The following is a 27,706-nucleotide window of genomic DNA, read 5'->3' as shown; positions in this document are numbered from 1 at the left end:
TTTCTTTATAGATTACTTATTTATTCATTGCATAACCAATAAGCAGTTACATATTTACAGCATAATATTTATTGCACATGAAGAGTACAGCTAGCAGCCTCTGAGATTCCATTGGTTTCTCCAAGACCCTAAGCCTCCGGCTGAGCCACCTGGGGCTGCTGTTTCTCCGCCTTCAGGCGCTGCTTCTCCTTGAGCAGGGCATAGCACTCGGGCACCTTGTTGTAGAAGTCGCACAGCTTGGACTGCGAGTTGAAGGCCAGGTACTTGCCGCAGTTGTACAGGCGCGGATGTCCGTTGACGCACACGAAGTACTTCTTGCAGGTCTGCGGATGGCGATAGTAGCGCAGCTCACCCTCCGGACTGACGTCCACGGCGGCGGCAGCGCTATCATCGGCGGAGTCAGCGGCGGGGCAGTTGAAGCCCAGGTACGCCTCGGCGTTGCAGCTGGCGACTAGATCGGGCCAGTCGCACTGGTAGGTCTCCTCGTTGAAGGCCAGGCCCTCGGGGCACTTGGTCAGGCTGGCCACGCCGTGGGCGCAGTTGCGGTACACGCCGCACTTGGTCGCATCTCCGTTCGGATAGAAGCCGAACTGGCGGGGACACTCATCCGTTCCGTTGGCGGGCTGCAGGCGGGCACGCTCCTTGCAGGTGGAGTACGGGGCGTATGTGCACTCTCCGGTCGCCTTGGTGCGCTGGTGGAACAGCAGGCCGTCCGGGCACAACTTCTCCACGGGAGTACCATCCTGGCACTCTGTGTACGAGTCGCACTGATCGCCCGATGCAAAGCGTCCGTTGGGCGTGGGGCATTCCGGCGAGCCAAGAGCTGTAATGACAAAAAAGTACGCAGGTTATTAGCTAGATGTCATATCATTTGGGAGCGGAGTTTGTGGATTGAGGAAAGCTTAAGTGGTTTTTGTTTATGTTTTTACGTTTTTTATTTCGACGAGCAAAATGTCAACAATCAGTTTGCCAATTTCTTTAACTACAGACTAGAAAACTCGAGCAGCCTATCGCCATATGGCCTGTGCATGGGCAAAATCACAACTGGTTTGACTTAGTTCTTCTTGGCATGAAGACGAGCGGCCTTGATCTGGGCACCCTTTTCACGGATGTCACTGCTGCAGTTGGGCACGTTCTCGATGTCGTCGCACTGATTCAGCTCCTGGTTGAACGCCTGATCCTCGCCGCAGCCAATGCGACGCGGACGACCCTCAATGCAGATGAAGTACACCTGGCAGTTGTCCTGCGACGGATGGAAGGTGTAGTCCGCCTCCTGTTCGCCGAGCAGCTCAGATTTGGGTGCAGGCGCCGGGCAGCGGAAGCCCAGGAAGGCTTCGGCATCACAGTCCTCCACCTGATCGGGCCAATCGCACTTGTAGGTGGCCGGATTCCAGGCCAGACCCTCGGGGCAGTCGAACACGAAGCCACGGCCCGCGGCGCAGTTCATGAACTGTCCACAGTGGCTGGCATCGCCCATGCGGTAGTATCCAAACTGGTGGGGGCACTCATCCGTGGGCTGAGCGGCCTGCAGGCGGGCCTGTCCCTGGGTGCACTCCACGTCGATGGGGTAGCCGCAGGGGTATCCCGTGGACTTCTCGTTGTACAGCAGACCGTCGGGGCAGAGCTTCTCCTCGGCCACTCCGTTCTTGCACTCAATGTAGGCATCGCAGGATCCGGAAACGGGAGCGGTTCCATTCGCCTCCTTGCATCCTCCGGCGGCAGCGGCAGCTGGAAGAAATAGCGTACGACGGTTAATATCGATCCACGGGATTGGGGTGGCTAGCTTACCTCTAATGAGTTATGATGGGAAACTGGCTCTTTTTTTTTGTTTTAGCTATTTGATACGTACTTTATGATCAACGAGTCGTGGGATTGCCGTAGGGCAGCATTCCACTTGACAATGGATTTTCTCGTCTTCCCGCGATATTACATACACATACCCGGGTATTAAAACTTTGAAACTTTAATGACTTTGTGGGCACATACCCCGGTTGTTGAACCCGCGAATATGATTCAAAAATGTTTATTTAATGCGGTGTAACAGAAATAAGTTTGCTTAGTAGACAAGTGCCAGGGACTTGGATGAAGTGATGGTTGTGATTTAAAGACATTCAGTGTGTAGTGGGAATAGGACTTATGAAGTTGTAATATAGGAGTTTGTACATTTGGTAGAAAGTGACAGTGAATTGGGATTGCCAGGAATGCATACGAACCATATTCTTTGCTTATAATGCCAACTAATTCCAAATGCCTACGATTGTTAAAGCATTTTCAGTGCAAAATAAGTCGTTAAATTCCACATGAAGGGTCGCCTTTTTGGAGTACCTGCACTATTAAAAACCTGTTACCATATTAACCAGTTTAAAAATCAATGAGCATATTTAGCTGCTGTCATTGACGTCATAAACCGCTTTCATTATCAGTTTCATTTATATTATCATTTGATATAAAACCAACCAACTAATATTAGCACAACTATAACAACTTATCTTGTGAACGTTCTGCCAACAATTTAATGGTTTTAAATTATTGCCTTTCTGTTTAATAAGTTTAATGTTTAAAAAGAAGTAAGCAGATTGCCCCTGTTTTTACCTCAATTAATGTAATCAATAAACATGCTAAAATACCATTCCACTTATGAGCTCAAAAAGGTTTCGTCTAAAACGTGACGTCCGTCTCGAAATTCAGTTCGCGACCGTTGGTTTTTTCGAAACCTGACACAGTAAAGATGTCGTACTGAATCGAAAGAGGTGCAAACGCGCTTAAAGGTCACCACAACCGGCTGGGCACGCACCGAGATGGATCTGTCGCCTCCAGCTCCCCCAACATGTCTGACCGCTATCCGCGAGATAAACCCGTTCCACACAATGGACCATTGGTGCCAGCCAAAGATTATGCAATACTGATGTTTCGATGCCCGCTGCGGCGTGTGAATCAAATTTCTGAAAAGGCTGCCTGCTGACCTTGAAATAGCAATGAAATTTCGGTGGGATTTTACATATTGGCCATTACGATGGCAATAATTACTGGCACTTATTGAGCTTTCTTTGCATTTCTCTACATACAATTTGTTGTTAATTTGTTTGCAAAATCGCGTAATTTCCTGGTATTGTGAGTCGGATGAGTATCAGTTTTATGCGTTGTAAAACTGAATAATTGCAACTAAACGTGGGACTTGCCACATTCAGATACAGATATGTGGGTCTTTTTATCAAAAAGCGAATATGTTTGAAAAGAAAGCAATAAGAATTAAATTTTATTGGATTCCGCAACTATGAATCTTAAATTCTTCAAGATGAAATGAGTTGAGTTGATGTTTATTGAAATTTTGTGCTGACGTATATGCACATGTTTGTGTCACCTTCTGGAACTTTTCGCTGCTATAGTATAGCACCAGCAAAGTTTGTGACCAAAGTCATTCGTTTTGCAAATAATATATATAAAAAACTATAGTATACTAACCCATTGAGCCAAACATGGCAACGCACAATAGAGCACTGATTAAGATTTTAGCCATTTTAACTGTTGTATTTAGTCCTCGGGTTGTGATCACTAAAAGTTAAACTAAGGAAGAGCTACTGCGATGCTCAGCCAACGAGCTGACAATTTCGACTGTTTTGCGCTAGAAACGCAGCGCAGATATTAACTGGTAACCTCACATTCGTATCTGAAGCTGAAGCTGACGCTCAGGCTGAAACTGAAGCTGAAGCTCTTTTCGATGATGATCATCGGAGCGAGCCGAAACGTCGCCGGAGCTTGGTGATCTTCCCCTACCTGGTGGGGATTCGCAACAGCTTTTGCTGTCGCCGTCGTAATCTCAGCCTCAATTGCCATTAAAACAAACTTGTCAATAAATAACGAATAAACGAAAAGACATCGGATGGCACAATATTTCGACAGAAATGAAACATTATTGCAACTGGCGATTATAATTTTGGTTGAATACCCCGCGGTGCTTACAATTTGCAAACATATTTTGTTGATTGATTCTTTCCCAATTGGAATCTACTTTCTTCTGGGAATTTGTTTCCGCTTTAACATTTGTTCGATGGAAAAATAAAGAATAAATACTTTGAACTCGCTTTCGTTCGAGATGAGTCAGTTAATCAAACCTGAAAGCTCTGCTTCCAGCTTCGGCTAGCAACTGTTTTAAATATTAATGAACAAAGTCAGCATTTAATTTATGTTTGATTTGATTACCATATTTCGCACTTTTGTTTTCGGTGAACAGACAGCCGAAAATCAATAGAAACCAGAAAATCCAACATAAAGTCAAGGCCGACTGCGCCCATGAGGCCGTACCAATCACGAAAATCCGACAATCTGACAATGATCTTGGTATTAGGCCTTAACTTTGCTTGTGGGGATTTTTAAAGAATCAAAGCTTAAATTAAGTAATGACGAAAGATGCAGCAAATGTCATGAGACCGGAGAACTTGTTTAAGGCACCGCAACAAATGAATTTTGGCAGAGTTGAGTACGTATACCCATTCGACTATTCGCTTGAAAATAATGTTTAAGGTGAAAGACTTTTTAATCGTTTTTTTATTATTCTTCTTTATTTTGTCTTTTTTTTGTGTAGCTTTCCATAGGTTTTAGCTAGTAGTCCATGCTCAGCAGATTTGCATTTACCTATTAAAACATTTTTATTTGGACATATGAGGCGTTCTTGAAATATGTGTAAATCTAAATTTTACGATCAAGGACTTCTAGTCAAATTAGTTATAAATCCTAATAAAATTAGATGACAACTTAATTAAAAGTATTCTTCATTAAACAAAAGAAGTTAAGTAATTGGCAGGCTGTGAATCATCAAGAAGACTCATTCAATACAAATTGTGACATAGACTCAAGTTATAAAAAATAATCTATTTCGATATATAGTAAACATTTTAATTTAATACATTGCCGTACGATTTTATTTATATATGTACATACAAAAATATGCTGTATGCTTGAACACACAGCGTTGCCAATTTAATTGCAAACTCAATATTATTCAGCTGCTTGATTAATGTTCTTACAAATAATTTATATTCATCGTTTTGTCTAAGGCACTTTTACACTTTTCTTTACATCATACAAATATATTGTTGTAATTCAAATTTTTGTATTCTAATTATATTTTAATTCTGCTCTTAGCTACATTTTTAACATTTTCATTATGTTTAGTGATATTTTAGTCTTACGAATGGAAAATATGTAATTAAATCAATTTTTGAGCGAAGACTTGATTTGCAAACATGATATCAGCGGAATCAAGGCTTATGTACTTATACAAACACCAATTGTTGTATGTTGTTCCCAAGTCACTTTCAAAACGTACTGCATTAAATATTCAACAACATACGTAAAATTTGCCGTATTTCAGCTAAGTACTAATCTTTTCTAAACTTACAAATCTTTATTGTGTTAAGGCCTACGCAACAAAAACCTTCAGCATTTCACTCGAAATCTAATCGTGGATTCGATTTCGACATGTTGTTTTAAACATTTATATGTGCACAAGTTTGACTTAATGTTCAACACTAATTAAAAACATTAATACAAAACTAAATTTAGGTTAAGTTTAATGCATATGGGCCTCTGATCATTCTTTTTTGATCGTTCCCTCATTTCTTATCAAATAGGTTTAACATCTCGAAATCGCTTTACTAGTACAAATATCACGGTTCGCATTTATGCTTATTGAAATGTAATTTTCAATTGCATTAACTGCTCAGCCTACCTTTCAGTGCGGTAAGTAAACAAATCAATTCTCAATGTGTGTGTTTCTTGTATAAATTTTAATAGTAATTGTGTTTTGTTGAAACTTGTCTTTATCATTAGTACTATTACGCTTTAACTCTCAAAGTCTATTTAATACGTTTCAATTCAATGATTCCTACTCTGCTAATCAAGTCAAATATTTAACGTTGGAATTGTTTTGGCCCGGTATAATCTACGTTTTGGTCTTTGCAGTAAGTCTACATTGCCCAAAAAACATTGTTTAATCTATGCCTTTACTGCGGAAAGATAGAAACACAAAAGTGGTAAGACTGCTTCTTCTGCTGATGTTTAGGAATCTCGGCCCGGTATACAAAAATAATGTTGCTCTCAATTACTCGCTTGAGTATTTTAAAAAGGAAATCCGATAAAACTATCTTTAACTCGTTAATGAATGTATATTGAAAATTCAACTAAATAACGTTACACTTAAGTTTATGGCCTAGACTAAAAGTAACTGATAATGACTGCCTATGAGTGGTGGACACCCCATAACTCAAGTCTCTGGCGGCTTATGTCCAGAGAGCAGAAGGGAGGATTGGTCCAAGTGTGTTATTATTTACAGAAATTCCATGGAAGTGGATCAATTGTAGGCGTAGATTCTTAAGCATGCTCTATCAAAAGGGCCGTCTGCTTATTTGGCGGCTATTTCCAACTTAAGAATGGCCAGCTAAATGGAATACACCATGATACCTAAAAGCCACATTTAACTACGTTAAGTCTATGTAAGCCATGCTCTCAAGGCTTTGCAGAGTAGAAAAAGATAACCAAGAACGCGGTAAAACCCAATAGGCCCCCATGGCGTTACACGTCCTGACCTATAGCTAAGCCTAACTACGTAATGCTCTATAGTTCTAGGGCTAAGTCTCTAGCTAATTGTAAAACACGCACTTGAAGTGCGCATTCAATGCTATAGAGGGAATGGGAACCGGTAGTCGACACAACCGATCTATAGCATTGCAAATAGTAATAGTGAAGTTGGTTGTAGTCTTTTCGCCTTTTCCTCCTTCCCGTTCAATCGGGACTGACCTCAGCTCGGTTTCAGGATTAGTTACTATATCGCACATCCCTTGCGCATGCCATACATTATTTTCAGTTCCGGATAGATGATCTTCCGTATCAGCTGGTTCGTCTTGCCGGACAGCATCGCCCGTCGGTTGTCCTTCTTCAGCACCTTGATGCCCGGCTTGTGCACCAGGAATGCGTTGTCCAGTATGTGGAACTCGTAGTCCATCACACAAAGCGCATAGCCCTGCGAACAAATAATATTATTAAGTAGATTATTTCTGGGAAGCTATGATGCGGTGTAACTTACCTGAGGCATCTTGTCGCTTTTACCCTCCCAGCTGAGCCGTTCATCGTAATGGGGATCGGCATGAGTTCCAATATAGATGGGCTCCCAGTGCACATAGTAACCCGTTCGTTTTCCTGCAAAGACAACATTAAATTAATCTACAGGGCACAAAGTTGTAATTGTATATTCAGTACCTATGTGGAATACACTTAGTTCATCCGTCTCGTTGGCGGACATCCACTCCTTGGACTTGGGCACCCCGTGGCAGCTGGCGCACACCCGTTTGTGGAAGGGTATGGCTTTGCCCGTGCGAAGGAACTCCTGCAGCTCTGTCTTGTCGTGAGGCACCGGGGAGTTCTCCTCTACCTCGAAGATGGCCAATGGAAATACTCTATAATTTGCAAAAGAAGATAGATCTCAATCAGATGGCTTTCCTTTCAAGTAAGTGAAGACACTTACCTGGGTGCTTTGCGTCTCAAGTACTGCTCGTTGCGGGCAATCATCTCGAGGAATTTCTTGACCAGACCCGGGTTCGGATACAGCTCGATGTCCGAAGCCAGGATGAAGTGGGTGAGTGCCGAGTCGCGGGCAATATTACGCCCCACATTCACCGGATACAGCAGCTTCTTCTGCGCCTTGTACAGGTGACCAGAGCTGACGTTGAAGTACGGAGCTGGAAGTGTGCAGTTGTATCCCGTCTTGAAGACCTCGTGAGGCTTGGGCACAGACTTGGGGATGTGCTTGGTGCCGAAGTAGATGTGGAAGGTGGTATAGGCGCGCACCAGGTGGCTGCCGGGCAGACATTCCCGCAGATACCGGATCGAGTCCAGCGTGGGCTGGAAGTCTGTGCCGGGCGCGTGCATTGCGATGCTCACCGGGGCGTTCCAGCGCTCCAGCAGCGGCACCAGGTTGTCCAGGAACGTGTAGTCCGCGTGCGTGGTGTAGGTGATCGACTCGTGGCACTTGATGTCGCCGTGCTCCGCCCGCACGTAGTTCTGCAGCACCCAGAAGTCGCCGCGCTGCAGGGTCTGTTGGTGGTAGTCGTGGTCGAAGCAGTTGATCAGCGATCGTACCCGCTCCTCCAGCTCCTTCTCGTCGCCTGTGACTATGTAGCCGCCGTCCGATTGGCTGTTGTTCACCTCGGCATTTCCGCTCAAGGCGACACCGCCGGGTCCAATGTTTCCGATCACCTGGGCGGGATCGCCCAGACCAGCCGCACCGGCACCACTGTCGTTCGCCAACTGCGGAGCTCCAGCAGCGCCTTCAGCCACCTGAGCCGCTGGTGCTGGAGGATCTGCGTTGGCATTGACCAGCTGCTTCTCTTCGGACTCGAAGATCTCGACCACCTGCTGAAGAGGAACGAGGCGATGGTGCAAAGGTCGCATGTGCATTATCTAGATGTATCTTACGTTCTGGTTCTTGGGAGTGGGCGGCTGTTGCTGCTGCTGCACCTGAGCAGCTGATGAGGCGGAGCCGACTTGCAGCACCGACACCTGTTGCTGCTCCTGCAGCAGGAAGCCACCGCCATTGGAGAAGTTGTTGCCGCCGCCGATCATCAGCTGACTGCCGATGTACAGGATCACCGCCACATTGATTAGGATGCTGCAGCGCAGCAACCAGTTGCGGCGTGTGAACATTTTCTGGCCCAGAGGCTCAAAACGCATGTTGTAGCTGCAAAGGAAAAAAAAACATTGTAATAACGTATTTAAACAAATATTTAAAAAACAACAGGTGCATGAACTTAAAATTATTTACATGCTAGCATGTAGATATACATGTACAAAACATGTAGTTTTACAGCAGCGCCCTCAGAGATTTTATGGGAAACACCCTGTACAGTAGATGGCGCTTTTCAACGGTTTAGCAGCTTCCAAGTTTGAAAGTCATTGGTGGAGTTAGTTTATATTGGGCAACTTTGTCAAATTTTCCACCTATGAGATACCTTTCAATCATTTTGAAACAATATTTTACCATAGGTGCACGAAAAACAAAATTTCCAATATTTTATTTAGCCAGTATTCAATACACAGCCCTATTTTTATAGAATTGCATGTGAAAATGAGATGAAGACTAATGATTCTTTTCTTCAATAAAAGCCCGTTAGAAAAGGACTTATTGATTTTTGAGTTCTAAATAAACTTGCATAGAGTAATTGTGTCTATTGTGAAAAAGTATAAAAGTGTATTTTTTATATACATAAGAAACCCTTATCAGAAGCATATAGTTCTAATTGAAAATGGCAGGCTGTGGTTAGCAATTGAGTTTAACGTGGTTTTTTTGATCAGACTTCTTATTGATAGTGTTTTAATTTTAAAGTACACAAGAGAGGGAGTAATCACAACGTAAAGTCTGTAGATAGACGCCGTGATATTTTTACTTGTTTTTCAACAGCTTCAATATGTCAATCTTAATTAATTAAAGATAACGAATCGCACAGACAAATTTCTATATAAATTTCATACGATTTGCTACTTAACTTTTTTATACTTTTTTTTTGTTGGTGACCCTCCAATAAGTTTATTTACTGAATATGCACACTGATTCTAAGAATTTATTATTCATTTTATGATAAATGCATTCTTTCTTTTTTATTTCTTTTTTCTTTTTTAATAAATAAATAAACAATTTCAGATGTAAGCTGTCCAGAATTTCAAAATGATTCAATTACAACATGTGATAAGCCAACTGCTGCTAGCTCTTAATTCGGTAATTAATAAATAATTGAACTTTTCGGTTGCAACTAAAAATAAATAGTTTTCCTTGCCGTTTATTGGATTCCATTGGTATCAAATACACTGAAGCCGGAGACTCTTGAAATGATACTGCTGAACTCCTGTCTAATTGGCACAGTTTTCTCCAACGTACGTATCTGCCAGCGTATTGTTTGAGCTCGTTATCAATTAACTGCCCATGATTACTTATCATTCGGCGTGGTTAACCAAACAAAATGTCGCACAGGAAGTGCTTACGTGGGTCTCCGTTTGCCAAGCACTCTTCTCGGGGCTTCAAGATGCGGGTGTCGACTTGTTTAAAGATCTCAATGCCACTTCGAAAGCAGTTCAGGTCTTGTGCATTCAACATGTGCGCACGCCAACTTTGTGATTCACAATGAATTTTGAGGGATACCGCCGGAATTAAATATTTGCGGGTGCAACGACATTGGCTAAATCAAGGCACAATTTCTGCGATATTAGTCAGCAGCGTGAAATATATATAAGTAGATGTATACAAGTATATATAAAGGGTCCATATAAGAAAACATCATGTGAGAGAGCAAAACAGTTGTTGAACATTTTAGTCATTCAAATTCCGCTTCGACGTCTGATAGCAGATATCCCAACTCGCTGAGTTTTGGCTTGAGCTTAGGCTGGATGCTTGTTTTTAAGAGAATAACTGCTTAGAAGAGAAACTGGATATCATTGAATGGCCTATAGCACACCCTGCTCATCCACAGCCTTTTGTTCTGTGTGAACTGCCATAGGCAACACTTGACCTTACACCTGAATATCACATATAAAAATATTATTTTCCAGGCACGGAGTATATTTTCTTTGCCAAAAAGAACACAACAAATGCCAAGGTGTGTTGGTCAGATGAATACAAATCAAACGCGACTTCTGGAGAAGACAAAAACATTCATTAGCGGACTTGCCTTGGGGGTCCACACGAGTTCCGAAATTAAAAACTATTAGACCGTATGGACCATGTTTTGAGTTCATTGCTCCATCGTTAATTTGTATGGTAGGCGGACGCGTGGGCCTCCTGGAGGGCACTAGAAGTGCCACCGGTTTTTTGTGTTTCTGGGGCATTGTCGGCTGATGAATCGGTCAATCAGGCCGCCAGTAATCCGCATTTCACTTTACAGGAAACCGACGCAACTACTCCAACTACAGCTCTCAACAGCATTACAATTTGAGGCCTGATAATAGTTTGATTGCAGAGAGAAACTTAATCCGGAACCTGAGCAGCTCGGCTTTTTGCAACACGTTTGTAGCTTTAGTTTACCCTAACGATCACATTTGGCATTAATCTTTCCATAGCCAAACACTTTATATTTATACCCGTTACTCGTAGAGTAAAAGGGTATACTAGATTCGTTGAAAAGTATGTAACAGGCAGAAGGAAGCGTTTCCGACCATATAAAGTATATATATTATTGATCAGGATCAGTAGCCGAGTCGATTTGGCCATGTCCGTCTGTCCGTCCGTCTGTCCGTCCGTATGAACGTCGAGATCTCAGGAACTACAAAAGCTAGAAAGTTGAGATTAAGCATACAGACTCCAGGGACATAGACGCAGCGCAAGTTTGTCGATTCATGTTGCCACGCCCACTCTAACGCATAAACCGCCCAAAGCTGCCACGCCCACACTTTTGAAAAATGTTTTGATATTTTTTCATATTTGTATTAGTCTTGTAAATTTCTATCGATTTGCCAAAAAACTTTTTGCCACGCCCAATCTAACGCCCACAAAACCGCCAAAAACTGTATGTGCTGAAGACTCTCCTTCGCACTTCGAATAGCTGAGTAACGGGTACCCCGCACCCCGGACCCCGCACCCAGAACCCCGAACCCCGCACCACGCACGGGCCCTGCACCACGGACCCCGCACCCCAAACCCCGCACCCCGCACGGACCCTGGACCCCGCACCACGAACCCCGCACCCCGCACCCCGCACCCCGCACGGACCACGGACCCTGGACCCCGGACCCCGCACCCCGCACCCCGCACCCTGGACCCCGCACCCCGGACCACGAACCCCGGACCCCGCACCCCGCACGGCCCAGCACCCTGGACCCCGGACCCCGCACCCCGGACCACGCACCCCGAACCCCGCACCCCGGACCCCGCACGGACCCCGCACCACGGACCCCGCACCCCGGACCCCGCACCCCGCACGGACCCCGGACCCTTGACCCCGGACCACGAACCCCGGACCCTGCACCCTGGACCCCGCAACCCGGACCACGAACCCCGGACCCAGCACCCCGGACCCCGCACGGACCACGGACCGCGCACCACGGACCCCGCACCCCGCACGGACCCTGGACCCCGCACCACGGACCCCGCACACCGGACCCCGCACCCTGGACCCCGGACCCCGCACCCCGGACCCCGCACCCCGCACGGGCCCCGGACCCTGGACCCCGGACCCCGCACCCCGGACCACGAACCCCGGACGCCGCACCCCGGACCCTGGACCCCGGACCCCGCACCCCGAACCACGGACCCCGCACCCCGCACCCCGCATCCCAGACCCCGGACCACCCACCACGGACCCCGCACCCTGGACCCCGCACCCCGGACCACGAACCCCGCACCCCGGACCCCGCACCCCGCACGGACCCCAGACCCTGGACCCCGCACCCCTGACAGTTTTTGGTGCGGTAGCACCCCGCTGAGTAACGGGTATCAGATAGTCGAGAAACTCGACTACAGCGTTCTCTCTTGTTTTATGATTTTGTTTGTTTCTTTCCACACGTTCACATACTTTGTGGCTGATCTTCGTCACTTTGTTTTTGCTGCGGCGTGTGTGGCTCTTTGTGGTATGGTGATTTTGCAAAGCCCCAAAAAGTTGTGTGACTTACAAAATTTGGAGCGAAACGTGAGAATTTTTATGAGTTTTCAATTGCCAACTGAAGTTGTGCCCCCAAAAAGGCGGCGTGAAGTGCGACACACGTTTGTTTTGTAACAACGAGTGTGGGTTGCTAAAAAGCAGAACTTTTTTGGTCGAATACCCCTAGAGTTCAAGGGTATATTGTATTGCTGAAACTGTAATCTTTTTTAAATCCTTGGCCCGTTATGTTATATAAATTTGCATACTTCATAAGTCACCGATAAGCTTGAGGTTAATAATCTTCTCACACTGCTTAAACCGGTTATCTCAAAATGAATGTACAGAACTAAAATTAGTTTTGATACACGTACAAAGGCTACACAAAACTAGAATAAAATATTCTCTTTAGAATGTGTCCATATGCTTACTGGTCAGTTGCTAAGTTGTTCGTGCAAAGTGTTACGACTTCTTCTCCACAATACAGATCCCAAGTCGCAGCGGGGCGATGATGATGGCATTTCCACGGACGAACGAGGGGAAAATCCATCGAAGAAATGCCAAACTGCAATTGACTTTCATGACCATAAAAAATGAAGTTATAAGCGAGCAGCGAACATCGGTTTGCGGACCTCAAGAGCCGCAGCTAAGCGCAAAAATAAAGTCGGCTGAAATTGCTGCTGTAATATATTTTAATAGCACAGAGCATGGCCGGAAAAACTCCGCACTGCGATCGCCAATTCTCGTGAGGCTGTTTGGGGCCTTGCCGGCTGGGTCGTTTGGTCAGTTCCAAGTTGCTGCTTGAGTGGCTGGAGTGGAGTGGAGTGGAGTGGAGTGGCTGGAGTCGCTGGAGTGGCGGAGTGGCTGGGGCAATAGCGAAACTAACCTTCGCCTGGCAACAGTGGATCCGCTCCGAGCTGACAAACTCTTTGGTATATATGACCAGTGGTGCCCTCAACCCGATGGGCCTCCACTTCCCCCGCCGAATGCCTGCCTGCCTGCCTGCCTTATTATGTCTAATTAGATTGCGATGGCCCCTTGTTGGGCATTTCCAGATGGTTGGGAGGCTCTGCGGAATGGAATGCCTCATTATTTCTCGTTTTCGCCTTTCGCCTCTTTCAGAAATTTCTGCGACGCGGTCACAGGCGAAAATCGTTTATGAAAACATTGTTTGCTTCGCCTCTGTGTTTCTGCCCATCGGATACTGCTTATTTTGGATACCAGGCTTAGCTTATAAAGAGATTGGGCGGCGGGTCAATTGGGGATGATCGAGTAAACCCACTTAATTGCAAGCAGTAATCTTAGGTTTATTTTCCGCACAGTTCGACTATGTATAAATAATTAAAAAATTGTGTTTCAATCAGTTTAATCATGTTCGCTTTGCCTGACTCTGCGTGACTCTGAGTCAATTGATGGTGTTCAATAAAGTTTAAATAAATTAGCAATTCGCCGGGATTCAATAATTCAATGCACGACATAATTGGCAGACAGTCAAACAAAAAACTGCGAGCCTAGTCAAAAGATAAGACCATAATTATCGATAATTACGCGTAAATAAATTAACAAAGAGCTTTATGGCCATTTAATGATGGCCTGATGGTCAATATCGCATTCGCTTCCCCACAGGGAGTTGAACTATGGTATGGGCAGTTCCAACAAGCTGTCATACACAAGTTGATGAATGCCCAAATACCTGTCACACCATTGTCGTATTTTTACTCGGAAAGGAAAGAACCTTACGGGACGGGACAGGACCCAAACATAGGAACACTCATAAAGTGTTCAATTTATATTAGTTCATTTGTTTTGACATCGGAAACGGCAGAATTGAGTTATAACCATTTTACTGAGGGTGTGGAAACGCAGCTCGTCTGGCGATTGCGATGTTTCCATGCTAACGAAGATTTACGCCACCTCGTAAAACTCTAAGAGATTTTAGACCCAACGGCACTTGCATAGTAACTTCATTAGCATTGCCAATCGGTGGTTAGAAACGGAGAAATCTCGACTATAAAGGAATATATAAAATTAACGTTTTCTTGAATCTTAATTAGTCACATCTTCCTTTAGGTATAACAACTATAAAATTGGTTAATGTGACCGCTAAGAATGATTCCATAAAACTAATTTAAGAAAATTAGGCATTAAGAGGCAATGATTAAACCTGAGATGTAGAACTTGTGGAAATAACAACATTTTTAAACACGATCGATATGGGTTTCTCGTAATTTTGTCGATTAGTTCACGAGAGTCCACTAATTCACAAAAATATACTATCGTTTCACTTACTGCTACAATTATTTGTCATGGCCCTGCAATGTTACTCATACAAAGGAATACAGCCTATTATTGTGTCCATACACAACAATAATTACAACCGTCACGGAAATATCAAATCAAGCCATCTTTTTATTCTTTTATCCAATATGTTGTTTCAGCCGTAGTAAGTTTAATATTACCTAGTTTGGCCCATTCAAAAAGTTTACTTGATATCTTTGTTTAGAGTAAAGTGTCGTGGAAGCTATAAGTGCAAACCTATCGAAATACATTGCTCATACGCAGCGTGTGCCACAGAAAACACAATTCTCAAATGCGAGTGCTGCCCCAGCGGAAAAAGAACAAAACAGGAACATCGCAAGAAAAAGTCGACCGAAAAAGTCGAGAAAATCGATTGGTTTTGACCTCATGGACGCGTAACACAATTCGGAGCTCCTTTCGGTGCCAACTGGCAGCGACAAATACTGCGATAATGGGTGCATTGGCACTAATGAAGCTTTTGGCCAAAAGAGGAAAGTCGAAGGAAAGACGCGGCGAAAGCGAAAGGCAAACAAACACGCCACGAATTAGAGGGTAGGTGCTGCCACGGACCACCGATTTCGGTCGAGACAGAACCTTGTACGGGTTTATGTATATCGCCAGCCAGTTTTTGCCTACTTAGCGACGCCAAGTATCACGCGATCAAAACATACAAAAACTAAAGTTATGAAGCAAGAAAAACCAATAAATTGCCGCTACACCCAGATAGTGGCAAACGAGAGGAGAGCAAACAAAGTTTCTGTATACAAATGTTTACCGAGGGAAGAAAATTCAAAGGAAATTGTGGTTTTTTCGAGATAAAGCAAGTATATCTAATGTTGGATGGATAAAGTAGTGATGCTGATCGGAGAAATAAAAAAGCTTGCTAATCACAAGCTAATGCGTAGGTTAATATTTGTTATTTTAACTAATTCCTTCCTGTGCAATACAACTTGCTGCAACGCCAAAGTTCAACAGTCTCTTAACTGCCAATAATATGTCATTGTATGCCATTATATAGACGTCAATTGCACCCGATGTCCGATGGCTGATGTCAACGGTTTTGTTTTTGCCCTGGACAAATGCTAAATATAAGATGGAAAATATCGAACGCAAATGCGTGACATTAATTCGTATAATGAGCGACAGTTGGTGGTATGGGCAAAGGTTGGCAAGAGTGGAGCCACGCCCACATCAGGACAGGTGCGAATCGATTATCACTTCCGTGGGCGGGGACGAGGAGGGGCAAAGACTGTATCTGCGGCAGCTGAAAAAAGGAGCCGGAAAACTTAATGCGATATGCGTGGGCGGAGGACGTAAACCAATCCACATAGATACATTTCGCCACACACCTACACACACACACACACAGCGGTTTGGTCGCAGTTTGTTAGCTTAATTTCATTAATTTCGTTTTCCCGTTCGCTGCGTTGTGCATTTGTACAGGGTATTGCAGGTTTAGCAAGACCATTTTGTCTACTGGATAATCCATTTAATCCGTACTAGTAAAGCATCATCTTAATTGTGCAATATTTTATAGTTATTACCAAATGCTAGTTGTTGCTAAATGTTTAATGTATTAAATGTATTTTAGAGGGCATTTGCAAGTTCATCTGCCTGCAAATATTTGCTTCCCCTTTGGGAATGCGAAAACATCTGAATTTGATGTTCAATCTGCTGTTGTTGGCTCGGCCGCTTCTCGTGTGGCCTGGACTAATGTCATTTTCATTATCGTTTACATGCATTATGTGATTTTCCCCGACTAATGGATTGGTCAGAGCGGACGCGGGCTGCGGAAAATGACGCAATCGAGAAGTTGGGCAGTTAGGAGCCAAACGGCGGACCAGGTACTTGAGATATTCGCGCTGTTATCGTCGGCTGCCCTAATGAAATTTCACGTTCAATTGTTGACTTACATGATTACCACTCGGTGAGAGCTAATTAGCAGGTACTTGGTGCAGCATGTTCTTCTAGCGAACTGAAAGCGTTCTACGTGAGCACGGGTTCATTACTTCGGCCAGCCTTCACAAGGAGTGCAAACGAATTTCTATCGCACGCACCATGAATACAGTACGAGTATTAGGTGAGTGCGTTTGCAGAGCAAAGTCATGATGAGAACGAACGCAGGACGTGAATCGTGAGTCGCGGAAAGTGTAAGGATCCTAAAGCGACTTAAAGCAGGCAACAAGCAACAACGGCGCTAAAAGCAGGCAACCAGGATGCGGACACACTCGCTGACTTTTATTTATTTATGCGGACGGCAGCCAAATGGAAAAGTGACAGCAGTGCGAGCACAATTGCGTTCAACATTTTCGCCGTATACAGCTTTTCCGTATGCCAGCCGTCTTCCTTCGCGCTGAACCGCACTGAAAATGCGAACAAGCAGGAGATGTGGTCGAGTACGTCGACTATCCGATACCCAAGACTCGCACTTTCAGGGAAAGTTTACATTAACATGTTAATAAATGTTTTGATGGTAATACTTAAAAAATGTGAACACGACTGCATATTTTCGGTTTACCGCTTACTGTTGCATACTTTTTAAGTAGTTTAGTATACCCCTTTAATCTACGAGTACCAGGTATTAAAATATTGAGAGCCTGAGCAGCTTCCCCCCTTTTGCAGCAACATTTAATATCACTTGTTGGTTTTTGCGCACATTTCTTCCACCTCGAGTTGCAAGAGGCAAGGGAAAAGTTTTGGGTGTGGCAAGCTCTTTTGTACCCTTGTCATTACAACAAAACAGCTTCAGGCAATACAATCGGAGCATTTGAGGATGGGTATTTTAACAGCGATTTGTGTTGAGACTTTAAATCGTGGGGAAATGATCGCAAAATACATAGAACTGGAGTTTGATTTAGAATAAAAACAAAACTTCTTAAGTAAAGTAAACTTTCAGTTCATGTTATTCGAAAAGTAAACGCATTCATGAAATATATATGGAATTAGACGAAAGCCATTGGATTTATGAAAGTCAACTCACAAGTTATGTAACTTAAACGCAAATATTTTAGGAAAACTCAATTATTATTGTCATCGGTCACCAAGTCGGTGTATCTAAGTATTCGTTCCAGTCGACTCAGCATTATTTATTGCTTTCCTTTATTTTCATACAACCTTTGTTGATGTGCAATACCGATGCTTTGTTATGCGAATGGTGTGTTATTAATCCTATCAGAAGCGATTTCAGCCAACAAAGCATATTAGACAGGATGTGCAAACGTATAGCAAAGGAAAAACCAATGAAGTGGAAACCAAACAAATATGAGAACACACTCGCATAGTTATGCGAATAAATCATGGTGTAAAATTCTGGCAAATGTGATAGAATGCACATTTGTGTGTTATTAGTAAGCGAGAGGTAATGGGGCATAAATCGCTGATTGCTTCAAATCGGATCTGGTAAAATGCAATTGGAAATACAATCGGGTGTGCAATCTACGTGAGCTGTAGAAATTGTGGCTATTTCAGCGGAGTTCCAATGGTTTCTGGGATACTTGCGGTTAGAAAACATGAACTGCCACCAGGAAGTCGATTAGCAATTAGGCGGTATATGCTACTCCACTTATATAAATTATGGTGAACTAGTTCAAGGGCGACCAGAGGTCATTAGGTTCATTAGCTGAATTTAAATTATTGTTTATTCAAGCCCTAAAGGAATACAAAAGCCTGTGGGCTCAGTTATAAAGTTGAACTTTAACGACCCTTAAGCGCGATACTTCATGAGCTCATTAATGGAAGTGACATCACGAAAATACGCGTTTGAATTAAATGCGTTAAAACTGGCAACTAAGAGCTGTAAGAGTTCCAGGGGGAATCAAAAAGTATCTGAAATACGCATCTTTCGGTGCCCACTCCGTTTTGGGGCCGACTTCAGTTAATCACCTGCATGCAACCGGCAATTACAACGCCTATTAATAGAGGCGATTTACGCGTGCTTGGCCCGACGCCTGATTACGGAATGAAGACATTTGAGGAACGCGTGCTGGAGGCCAAGGAGGCTCCGTATGGTCATAAGGCCAAGTAGGAAGCGTTCTCGAGGCAGCCACGGCTCTGGGATTCTACCAACCAGCAGGCAACGGTGCGAACGGATCCTCATTTCATGCGCATTTAACTAATCTGTCATCTAATCCGCGACTGCATCTTGGAGAGCTCGTGGAAGCAGTGCCTAGACTTCCACTCCTGCCTTTGCCGCAGTGCAGCAGATGGTGCACTTTCAGAAAAGCCCAAGCTGAACAAAGAGCTATTTCCGTTTATTAATTTTACCATTTCTGTACGCGCAAGAAAAGTGTAGTGTTAAATTGAAATGTTATCTACCCAAAAAGTATAAATTTGTGGGTTAGCAAGTTTAATTTGTCGGAAGCGAACATACTTAGCTTTTAAAGAGAGAGTTTTAAAGAGGCATTTTTTTGTCTACACCAATTTTATTTATAGCGTTCCAAATAACTTTATCTTGTGGCCTAGTTGAAGCTGTCCTTCGCTCTGATATATTATATAGTAAAACTAAAAGCGCCATAATAGCTTGTTCGTGAAGTGGAGAAAAGTGTAAAGTGAGCGTTGTCTTTCACTGGCAATTACATAAACATAAAAGAAACAATTAACAACAAAAGCCGTCCGCTCGCTTGCAGGAAACGTTATGGTTGCACTTCCTAAATAGAAAATTCTTGAAAGCAGTTTCGATTCGATTCGCTCGCCGCCGCTGGCCTGACAGCCGATGATAAAAGAAAGAAATCCCCAGACACAGATCCAGATTCAGATTCAGTTGGTAGCTGGTAGCTGGTAGCTTCGCTGGTGTTTTATGTCGGCTACTTTGCTTCACAGACGAGTGCTTAGGAACAGCTCCCTTTCGCTGGACTTTATCAGTGACCATTGTTCAGCCATTTCCCAGATGGAAACCGAGCTCCTCCAGCAGCTAAAGTATCAGCAACCAGCAGCAGGCATATAAGATAATACCCCATAGTTCAAGCGGAAGAGTGGTTCGGGGTCTGATTTTACTGTATCCCGTTCCATCGCCCACATGGTGGCATGTCCATATGTGTGCAATGTGCAGCTCTAATCAATTCGAGTTCCATTTGTTTGAAAGAAGGGCGTGGCCAGCTTCCAACGAGGAATAACATTTAATTAGTGCTTAAAAAGGGGCCAAGAATTAGCATTTGTGTATAAAGAAACCTAATGGATAAGCAGTTTAATCTTATTCCACTTGTGAACATCGATGCATCCAGTTAATCCTGAAGAATACAAGTACAGCGAAAAGGTTTAACCTTCAATTCACTTATAGGGATGTTGTTTTCTTTGCATCTGTTGCTTGGTGATTAGCTCCACCCTAAAAGATTTTTACAACTGGCAATTAAACACACAAGTTGCTTCCATGGTTGCCCGCCGTCTTCGCATCGTGGACCCTCGAGGTTCGATCAGCATGTTAATTACCCTACGAGTGCCGGGTATGCTGGACGCTTGGAAAAGTATGCTGCGCACATGACTCCAGCATAAATCGCGCCATCCCTTTGGCTAAGTAACAGGTATGTGGTAGTCGAGGCACTCGATTATAGCGCGCTCTTCTGTTTCTGTCTGTCCTGCCTATTTATGGCGCTAACATTACTCAGACGCATGTCGCTGGATATTTGCTTTGGTTGTTGTTTTTTCTGCTGGCCGTACTTGAAGCCGAGCGGAGACAAGCAATTACAAAGGCAGAAACCTTGGCTTTGGCTGAGACTGAGACTGAAACTGAGGCTTTGGCTTCGGCTTCAATTGAGCCACGTCCGAGTATAGCAGCTTTTGCCTTTGCCTTCGCCAGCGGCTTTTCTTTTGGCTTTGCGTGTTGCGCAGGCGCCCAGCGTTTGCTGGACTTGTAGTTCGATTTTGTAGTTTTTGCCGCTGGCTGCTAATGCTGGCTGGCCCCTACAATTTGCCATATTTATTTGGTTTTTATTGAAAATAATAGCTAAGTGAGTAAATGGCTGAAATGGCTGACTGAAGAAGTGCCTGATTGAACGAACACAACTGACAGCTGCGGCGACCTCTTTTGCTTGGAATCTTCAGTAGTCTTTCATAATTTATGGTCTTTTTAGATTTTAAGCAAATGGGTAATTTGGCTGCTGAGCCTTGAAGGCCATTTGGACTAATGAAGGTTTAGAAATCGATGGGCAGTGACTAGGATTGACTAAATAATTAAGATAAACAGAATATATAACCCACAACGAAGAACACCGTAGTCAGACTCGTAGGCCATTACTTATCTGCGGAACTGTTGTGCGCAATTGCATATTTCATCTTTGGGAAGACAAGCAACCAGTTTTATGATTCAGCTCGGGTCTGACCCAACTCACAATTAATTTATGCTGAGCATCATTTACTCGTTTTCAGCATAAAACTAATTAAAAAGCCTTGACGCTTGCTTATACAAATTTAACAAAAAGCACTTATTCATTTGATGTCATTAAAAAGTTGATTGTCTTTTCTCGTATTGTGCGTCAGTGTCTACCAGAGAATTTGCTAAATTTTATAAGGGGGATTAATTAATCTTTACAACTTATGTTGTAAAGACTATGAAATCACCAAGTAGTAATATTAATCACTGCTAAAACGGGTTGAGCTGTATGAAGCTTACTATGTGAAGGTAATCATTTGAAACTCCGCAGTCAGGTTAAAAAAAAAAATAGAAAACTTGTAATTCCTGATAATAAATTTTCCTAATAGCAATTGAATGTAATTTTGGCGAGAAAATGGTTCACTTAAGCATGCATCGCATTCAAGTTCGGTTTTATGGTAAGGAGTTAAAGAGTTTATACACAGATTTGAGTAAGAGAAACACCTGCAGAACCCGTGGCTTGCCAAACGGCTATTAAACCCATGGAATTACTTTCTGGGAAATACTTAATCAGAAAGATTTAGCTTTAAGTGCCCCGTACCCCCTTCCCGCCGACCAAGGCAATTTGATTTATTAAAGATCTTACTCGGGCCGTAATGCTGAGTACATCAAAGTCATGTTAAGCATATGGCGTACTAGACGTCGAAGATACAAGGCGGAGGAAGGTGAGGGGGCTCGCACTAGCTGTCTTGGCCATAAAGATAAGCACACCAAAATGGTCTTTAAGTGGCAGTGTTTAGAGAGGTCTTAATGAGGCTAAAAAAACGAACACAGAAATTGTCACATTTCCCGGCCAACGGAGGGGGACGGGGACACGCAGACAGAGTAAGTGAGTAACTCATGATCCCTCCACGATAAGGACAGCCACACCAGAGGCCACTTAGGCCAGAAATGTAACATCAGGCTCGCCGCAGCAGAAATTCAAACTTGAAGATGCATTGATAGATTAACCGCACACTCTCGCCAGCATCGTATCAGATGCAATATTCCGTTCCGTTCCCATCCGTGACAGGCGTTGCATGAGTATCGATTACCGACGCGATGGGGCCGGCCACTTCTCATACCCTGCGTTCTTGGAAGAACTATTTTTAAATAACTATGTGCTCCCTAATTGGATACTCATTGGTCTCTCGACTGCTTCTATGCGCGACTCCACTGGCCCTGGCCAGTAAAAATAGCACTGCTGTAATGAGATGAACAAAAAGTATGGATGGACGCAGTGGGCATCACTTACTATATATAGTATACACTCGAGACCGTCAATAACAACCAAATCTTATAAGTAATAAGCTTACATTCAGAAAGCCCCGATTAAGCTGAAGCATTCGCGTGTTGAATGTTCTAAGATATAATTGCAACTAAAAACAAAGCTTTTGCCTTTGTTTTCCCACTAGCTTAGTTTAATGCCCTCCTACGATCAAGGGCCACAAGGATGCAAGTAGAGGTCCATCCATCCAGTGGACGGCTCACTTTTCGGACTGTCATTAATGGCGCCGCCGCTCATTTGGCCTACAAACCAAAAAAGAAAACTACTATGTACAGCTAGCCAGAGAAACGAAACGAGTTCTGTGTTCTATCTCTGGATTTCGTCGGCGGCGTTTTGCGATCCCCGCCTTTTGGGTGGTGACTATGAAATTGAGCCAAGCCGCCGGTTCTCTGCCGGCCAGCAGCATTTTGTTGGCCTGGCCAAGGAGGAAGTTGCAGTGCAATTATGCGGAGGCAACGCCCGCCGATCCCAGGCAGCGGCAGTGATTTCAAGGCTCGGCGGTAAGTGCCATCTAGTGATAGCTGCTTGGTGGGAACGGCGCTACAAGTTCGAGATCTGTGAGATCATTGTCATCGAGTTGTTTCGCATTCCAAGTATTTGTAGGCCTCTGACACCTCGCACATACACACACACACAAAATTCTAAAAGTGATTTCTTGCCGTCTAAGAGGCCGCCATGCCAACCTTAAAGTTGCGTATCGGTCTGCCCTCGAGGCGAACGATGAGCGGCATCTGCATCTGCGGAGCACTGGCCTCCATCTCAAGCCTGGCCTATATGCGCTGGAGACTGGAGGACCGTGTGCGCCAGACGGAGTTCTACCAGTTGGCCATCCAGCAGCTGCGCCAGCACAGTGGAGCCGTGGGTCTGCTGGGCGAGCCCATCAAGGAGTCCGGCTTCAATCTGTCCAACGAGAAGAACCGCTGTGACGAGGACAAGGCTCAGCTGCAGTTTAATGTCCAGGGTCCCAAGGACAGGGGCACCGTCTACTTCTGGGCCTCAAACAACCAGAAACAGGGCTGGCTGATCGATCGCCTGGAGCTCGAGACGAAGCAGCATCCAAACACCCGCTACCTGCTCAAGAAGCCCCCGAACTACGCCCTGCTCAGCAGTGATGGCGATCCGGATCCCCCAAATGCCGAGTCCTCCGAGGAATCCCAGCAACTGCAGACGCCACTCGAGCCACAGGAGCAGGAGATGGAGGAGAAGGAACAGGAGCCGGCAGCCCATCATCACCCCAGTATTCAGAACAATCCGCCGCAACAACTGGATCAGCGGCAGGGTCAGGAGCCAGTGCCTCACGTTCACACGGCGGAGGGCTGATGAAATCGGTCCAACTCTCGAGATGCGCTTTTCAACTGTAAACGGCTATTTTGGAGTTCAATTACTCAGTGCTTTCAGTTCATCCAGCTAATTATTTATTAAAGTATATCGGTTATAGTTACTTGGCGCATTTGGTATTGAACTTGGAAGCGTATTTTATTACTTTAAGTAACCAAGTCAAATTGACCGCATAATGAAATAGTTACCTAAAGTTTATTTTTACAGGAAAGTAACATAAATGAAAATGTCTGTGTTCTAGAAGCAGTGAAGAGGAAAAGTTCTAATTTACTTGAAATGATTTTTGCGCATGAATGCGACTGACAGAATTTTAGCAATGTCATTTCGTTCTAGCTTTTGTTGGCCTGGCAAGAGTTGTGTAAAATGAAATAAATTGTATTTTATGTAGATATTTGTTGGCTATTCTTAGCAATCTGTGGGCTTGCTTTGAGCAGTGACATTTACAAACGAATGGGATTTGAAATAAATAACTGCCACATATCTACGGGGACCATGAAAACATTTAGAGCAAAACTCTGAAACGATTAGGGGGTTTGGGCACCCAAGACCTATGTCAGACATGCTTTTTGAGATGCAGGCATGCGGAAAAACTACAGAAAACACGTAGTAAAAACTTAATTTAATTTATTTACCATATGGGCAATGGTTCTAGTTAGATGATACTTTTGCAGTGACCAATACTCCAACCGTTGTTGCGATTGTTGCGATTTCATTGCTTCATTTGGGGCGCTATCTGGGTGCGTGGTAATTAAATTCGTGATTTTTTTAGTTTCTTTTCATTGCCAGTTTCCCGCCTCTTTTGTGGTAATGTTCGCCTCTCCTCGAGATGTTATTAAAAAGATAATCGCAATCTTAGACATTTTATTTGCCGCTTTTTCCCTCTTCATTTCGTGGAAATTAAATGGGCGCCGCGGAAGGGGGCAGGTTGCTACTTCTTGTTACCTTGAGAGTTCAACAAGCCAAGACAAGGAAGCAACAAAAAGTCAGAAGCAATTAAAGCACACAAACTCAACTCTGAGGTCAGGCAGGTGACCAGTAGTCCGGGGCGATGAGATGGGAGATGGGTTGCTTTTGTTTGCACAATATAATTCGGCTCGAGGAACGAGAAACGAGCAATATTCATATATTTGTGCGTGTATTTGCGATTGTTCACTCGGTCATTAAGCATTTGATGCAGCAAATTGAATGCAAATGCCTATTATTGCTATTTAGTGTGTTAGCTATTGTGTTCTGCCATTCATTCAGCAGTGTACAAATTATGAAATACAAAGCATTGTACGCTAACAATTTCAAAAGATAAAAAAAAGCAGAGCAGAACAATAATATCATTTGAAACAATTACCACTTTATAGTTCAGGATTTTTTTTAGCATCAAATTTGTTATTTTAAAGCACAATTATTGAGGTCATAAAATGCGGGCCACAAGTTTAACGAACTCTCTACAATATACTTTTAATGTATGCGCTCTTATCTTATATTCATGGGCTTCCGTTCAAGTATCTTTATATTGCTTAGCGAAAAAAAGCAATTGAATTTACATGGAATGTGTGCTCGAATGAGAAAAAAAACAATACAGTGAAAAGTAAACCGAAAGTCATTCCGAGAGAAATCTGTGCAAATGAAGAAAAGGTGTCAAGAACTTTATTGACAAGCAGTCCTCAAGCTGTCAGGCTTTCGAAGAACCATCATAAAAAACCCGGACCGCGAACCAAGATCTCAAGATCCCAAGAATACCAGTGTAGGAAGCAAAAAAGTCGAAAAAAGCGCCAAACAAACTTCAAACGTGACAAACAGCCGGACGGAAAAAGGCACAAATAGCTTTTTTCCATCTGGCAAATGAACTACGTGAAAGTTTTTACTGGCACTTTGGGTTCGTTTTAATCCAGTTTAATATTGTTCGGTTTCGCTACTTGTCATAAAAATCGACCGGACCAATCCACACTTATTGAGTTCAAAGTCACACGATCAGGCCGCGTGCCATGCGATTCCAATACAAAATGCTATTGCCGAGTAACGTTTATACAAAATGAAAAAAAAACAAAAAAAATGAAACTAGTTCCCCATGTGGGCAGTGAAGTAAGCGATAGGTCGACATACTTTTCGAACTCACTGTCATTGGCAAGTAAATGGAGCAAAAGCGACATCGCACCCGAGGCTTATATGGCAAGTTGGGGTGGAAAGCGAACTAAGGCATGGGCGTAATTAGTGCTGGTTGGCATATTACTTATGGGTTCAATATGCACTCGTTCTCGCCTAAACACTCTAATTGGCAAATAAAACATCGTTTTGAAAACGCAGAGCTTATGAGATTGCTATCCTACCAGTTGAAATCGCCCCAAAAGTGATTTGCCTAAATATTCAAGACCTCTCAACCTTCAATATTCCAAACTCGGTGTACCATGCATCCATACTTCTACTATTTCTACTATTCCACTTCGCTCTTGCGGCCCAGAAACTCATTTGCAGCTGACACAAACGGCGATGGCAGTCATCCAAGCCAGTTGCAATGAGCAACTGGGCAAATGGAAGTGGCTGCTTGGCTGGCGTTGGAGATGGAGATGGAGATGGGTGGTTGGCCACAAATGCCAGCCATGGTCAATATCAGAAGCCGGCGAAGAGGTCTTTGGGCCATTCCATTCCAGAATGGCAGGGAAGAGTATAATGCAGAGGAGCGACGTGGAAAACGTGTGACACCAAATATCACTCTCATTTGGCGATGATGTTGCTGATAATCATGGCTGTGCAGTGCGGCGGGGAATAGTGACGGGTGTAAAGCAATTGCAGTTATGTGGATAGTGACGAATGTCAACGGCACACGCTAATTAAGGTTAATGAAAACGACAAGCCGGGCTCAACAAAATAAAGCATGACAACAAACTGACGGCGGTGATTAACGAGGACAGCTAACTAACTTGGATGTCTTCATGTTTACTGCCGGATAATCCAAATTTTGGTGTTACCTTGCCCGAACCAGCGAAATTCGCATAGAGCATTTTGTTTTTCTGTCGCCTTCCAAAGTTTTCGACTTAGTTTTAATTTTGGCACGAACTTATGATCAATATGCCCTCATACCCCCAAGTGCATTGCCCCAGATAAATCAAAACAGACCCTAATCTAAGAAAAATATTAATTTTTTACTTGAAACAGATGTTTACAGTAGAAAAAACAGTCAGTTTGAGAAACGTAAGTTTATGATACAAACAAAGACGGAACTTGTAAACACTCACCTATTTTATTTTGCTATTTTCTGAAAAGACAGAGAACAAGAATAATTAGTCAACTGTGATTAATGTAATTAGTCAGAAATAAATGCAATGTAATGATAAATGTAATTAGTCATATTCTAATGAAAGAATAGAATTGGAAGTTAATTAGATAGATATGTTGCACAATCTTAGGCGTATTATATTTAAGCATATGTAACTACTTCTTAGACAGGATTTGAAATCCGTATTTTTTGCCAAAAGCAAGCTAGGATCCCAGCACTCTTACATGCAATGCTAACAATGGATTTTGGGTTAGCTACACAATGTATTCTAAATAGGCCTCCGGCAATCTTCTACGCAATGCAGGCGAACCGGTAAAGTCTGCTTTAAAATGCAATTCAGCTGCATTTGGTCTGCTTAAAAATTGATGTGCAACGAAACACAAAGACGGTGTAGAGTAAGGCAAACTGCCTTTCTGCACATTTTCCCCGTCATCGTCTGCTGAATAAACGGTGCCCCGGGGATGCAGTGCAGCCAGGACTCCCAGCCTCAAGGTAGTTACCCGTTAGCAGGTGTGTACTTTGGACTTCTAGTGAGGAGCAGGCGGAGCTGGGTCAAA

The 27,706-nt window shown here is 43.7% G+C and overlaps 3 protein-coding genes across 6 annotated transcripts in view; 1 reads left to right on the top strand and 2 right to left on the bottom strand.

Annotated features, from left to right (window-relative positions):
* Positions 1 to 3,663, bottom strand: LOC120458400 (protein obstructor-E). 2 transcript variants are annotated; one of them, XM_039646025.2, is made up of 2 exons: positions 3,463 to 3,663; positions 1 to 823 (listed from the first exon to the last, which is right to left on the bottom strand). In XM_039646025.2, exons 1-2 carry the CDS (start codon positions 3,515 to 3,517, stop codon positions 129 to 131), a joined length of 750 nt encoding a protein of 249 aa, XP_039501959.2. In that variant the 5' UTR covers positions 3,518 to 3,663; the 3' UTR covers positions 1 to 128. The 2 variants fall into 2 exon arrangements, with proteins under 2 accessions (XP_039501959.2, XP_043862856.1); XM_044006921.1 differs by lacking the exon at positions 1 to 823 and adding an exon at positions 911 to 1,728 and having other exon boundaries at positions 3,463 to 3,658.
* A 1,716-nt stretch (positions 3,664 to 5,379) lies between these two features.
* Positions 5,380 to 27,706, bottom strand: part of LOC120449556 (beta-1,4-glucuronyltransferase 1) — a 35,141-nt gene continuing 12,814 nt past the window's right edge. For 2 of the 3 annotated variants that reach the window (XM_039632102.2, XM_039632093.2), the window contains exons 3-8: positions 27,109 to 27,128; positions 8,470 to 8,731; positions 7,520 to 8,409; positions 7,255 to 7,451; positions 7,082 to 7,194; positions 5,380 to 7,018 (exon numbers count right to left, since the gene is read on the bottom strand). In XM_039632102.2, coding sequence (XP_039488036.1) covers positions 6,821 to 7,018; positions 7,082 to 7,194; positions 7,255 to 7,451; positions 7,520 to 8,409; positions 8,470 to 8,724 — 1,653 coding nt within the window. In that variant the 5' untranslated portion in view covers positions 8,725 to 8,731; positions 27,109 to 27,128 and the 3' untranslated portion in view covers positions 5,380 to 6,820. The remainder of the gene's footprint in view (positions 7,019 to 7,081; positions 7,195 to 7,254; positions 7,452 to 7,519; positions 8,410 to 8,469; positions 8,732 to 27,108; positions 27,129 to 27,706) is intronic. The other variant, XM_039632111.2, reaches the window with a different exon arrangement.
* On the top strand, positions 23,117 to 23,984 carry LOC120449568. Its single transcript, XM_039632124.2, has one exon. It carries the CDS (start codon positions 23,219 to 23,221, stop codon positions 23,861 to 23,863), a length of 645 nt encoding a protein of 214 aa, XP_039488058.1. The 5' UTR covers positions 23,117 to 23,218; the 3' UTR covers positions 23,864 to 23,984.

The sequence above is a fragment of the Drosophila santomea genome, chromosome 2L, assembly GCF_016746245.2.
Source record: "Drosophila santomea strain STO CAGO 1482 chromosome 2L, Prin_Dsan_1.1, whole genome shotgun sequence".
NCBI classification, from domain to species: Eukaryota; Metazoa; Arthropoda; class Insecta; order Diptera; family Drosophilidae; genus Drosophila; species Drosophila santomea.
The sequence above is the reverse complement of the archived record's forward strand: the minus strand, read 5'-3'. Positions and strand labels throughout refer to the sequence as shown.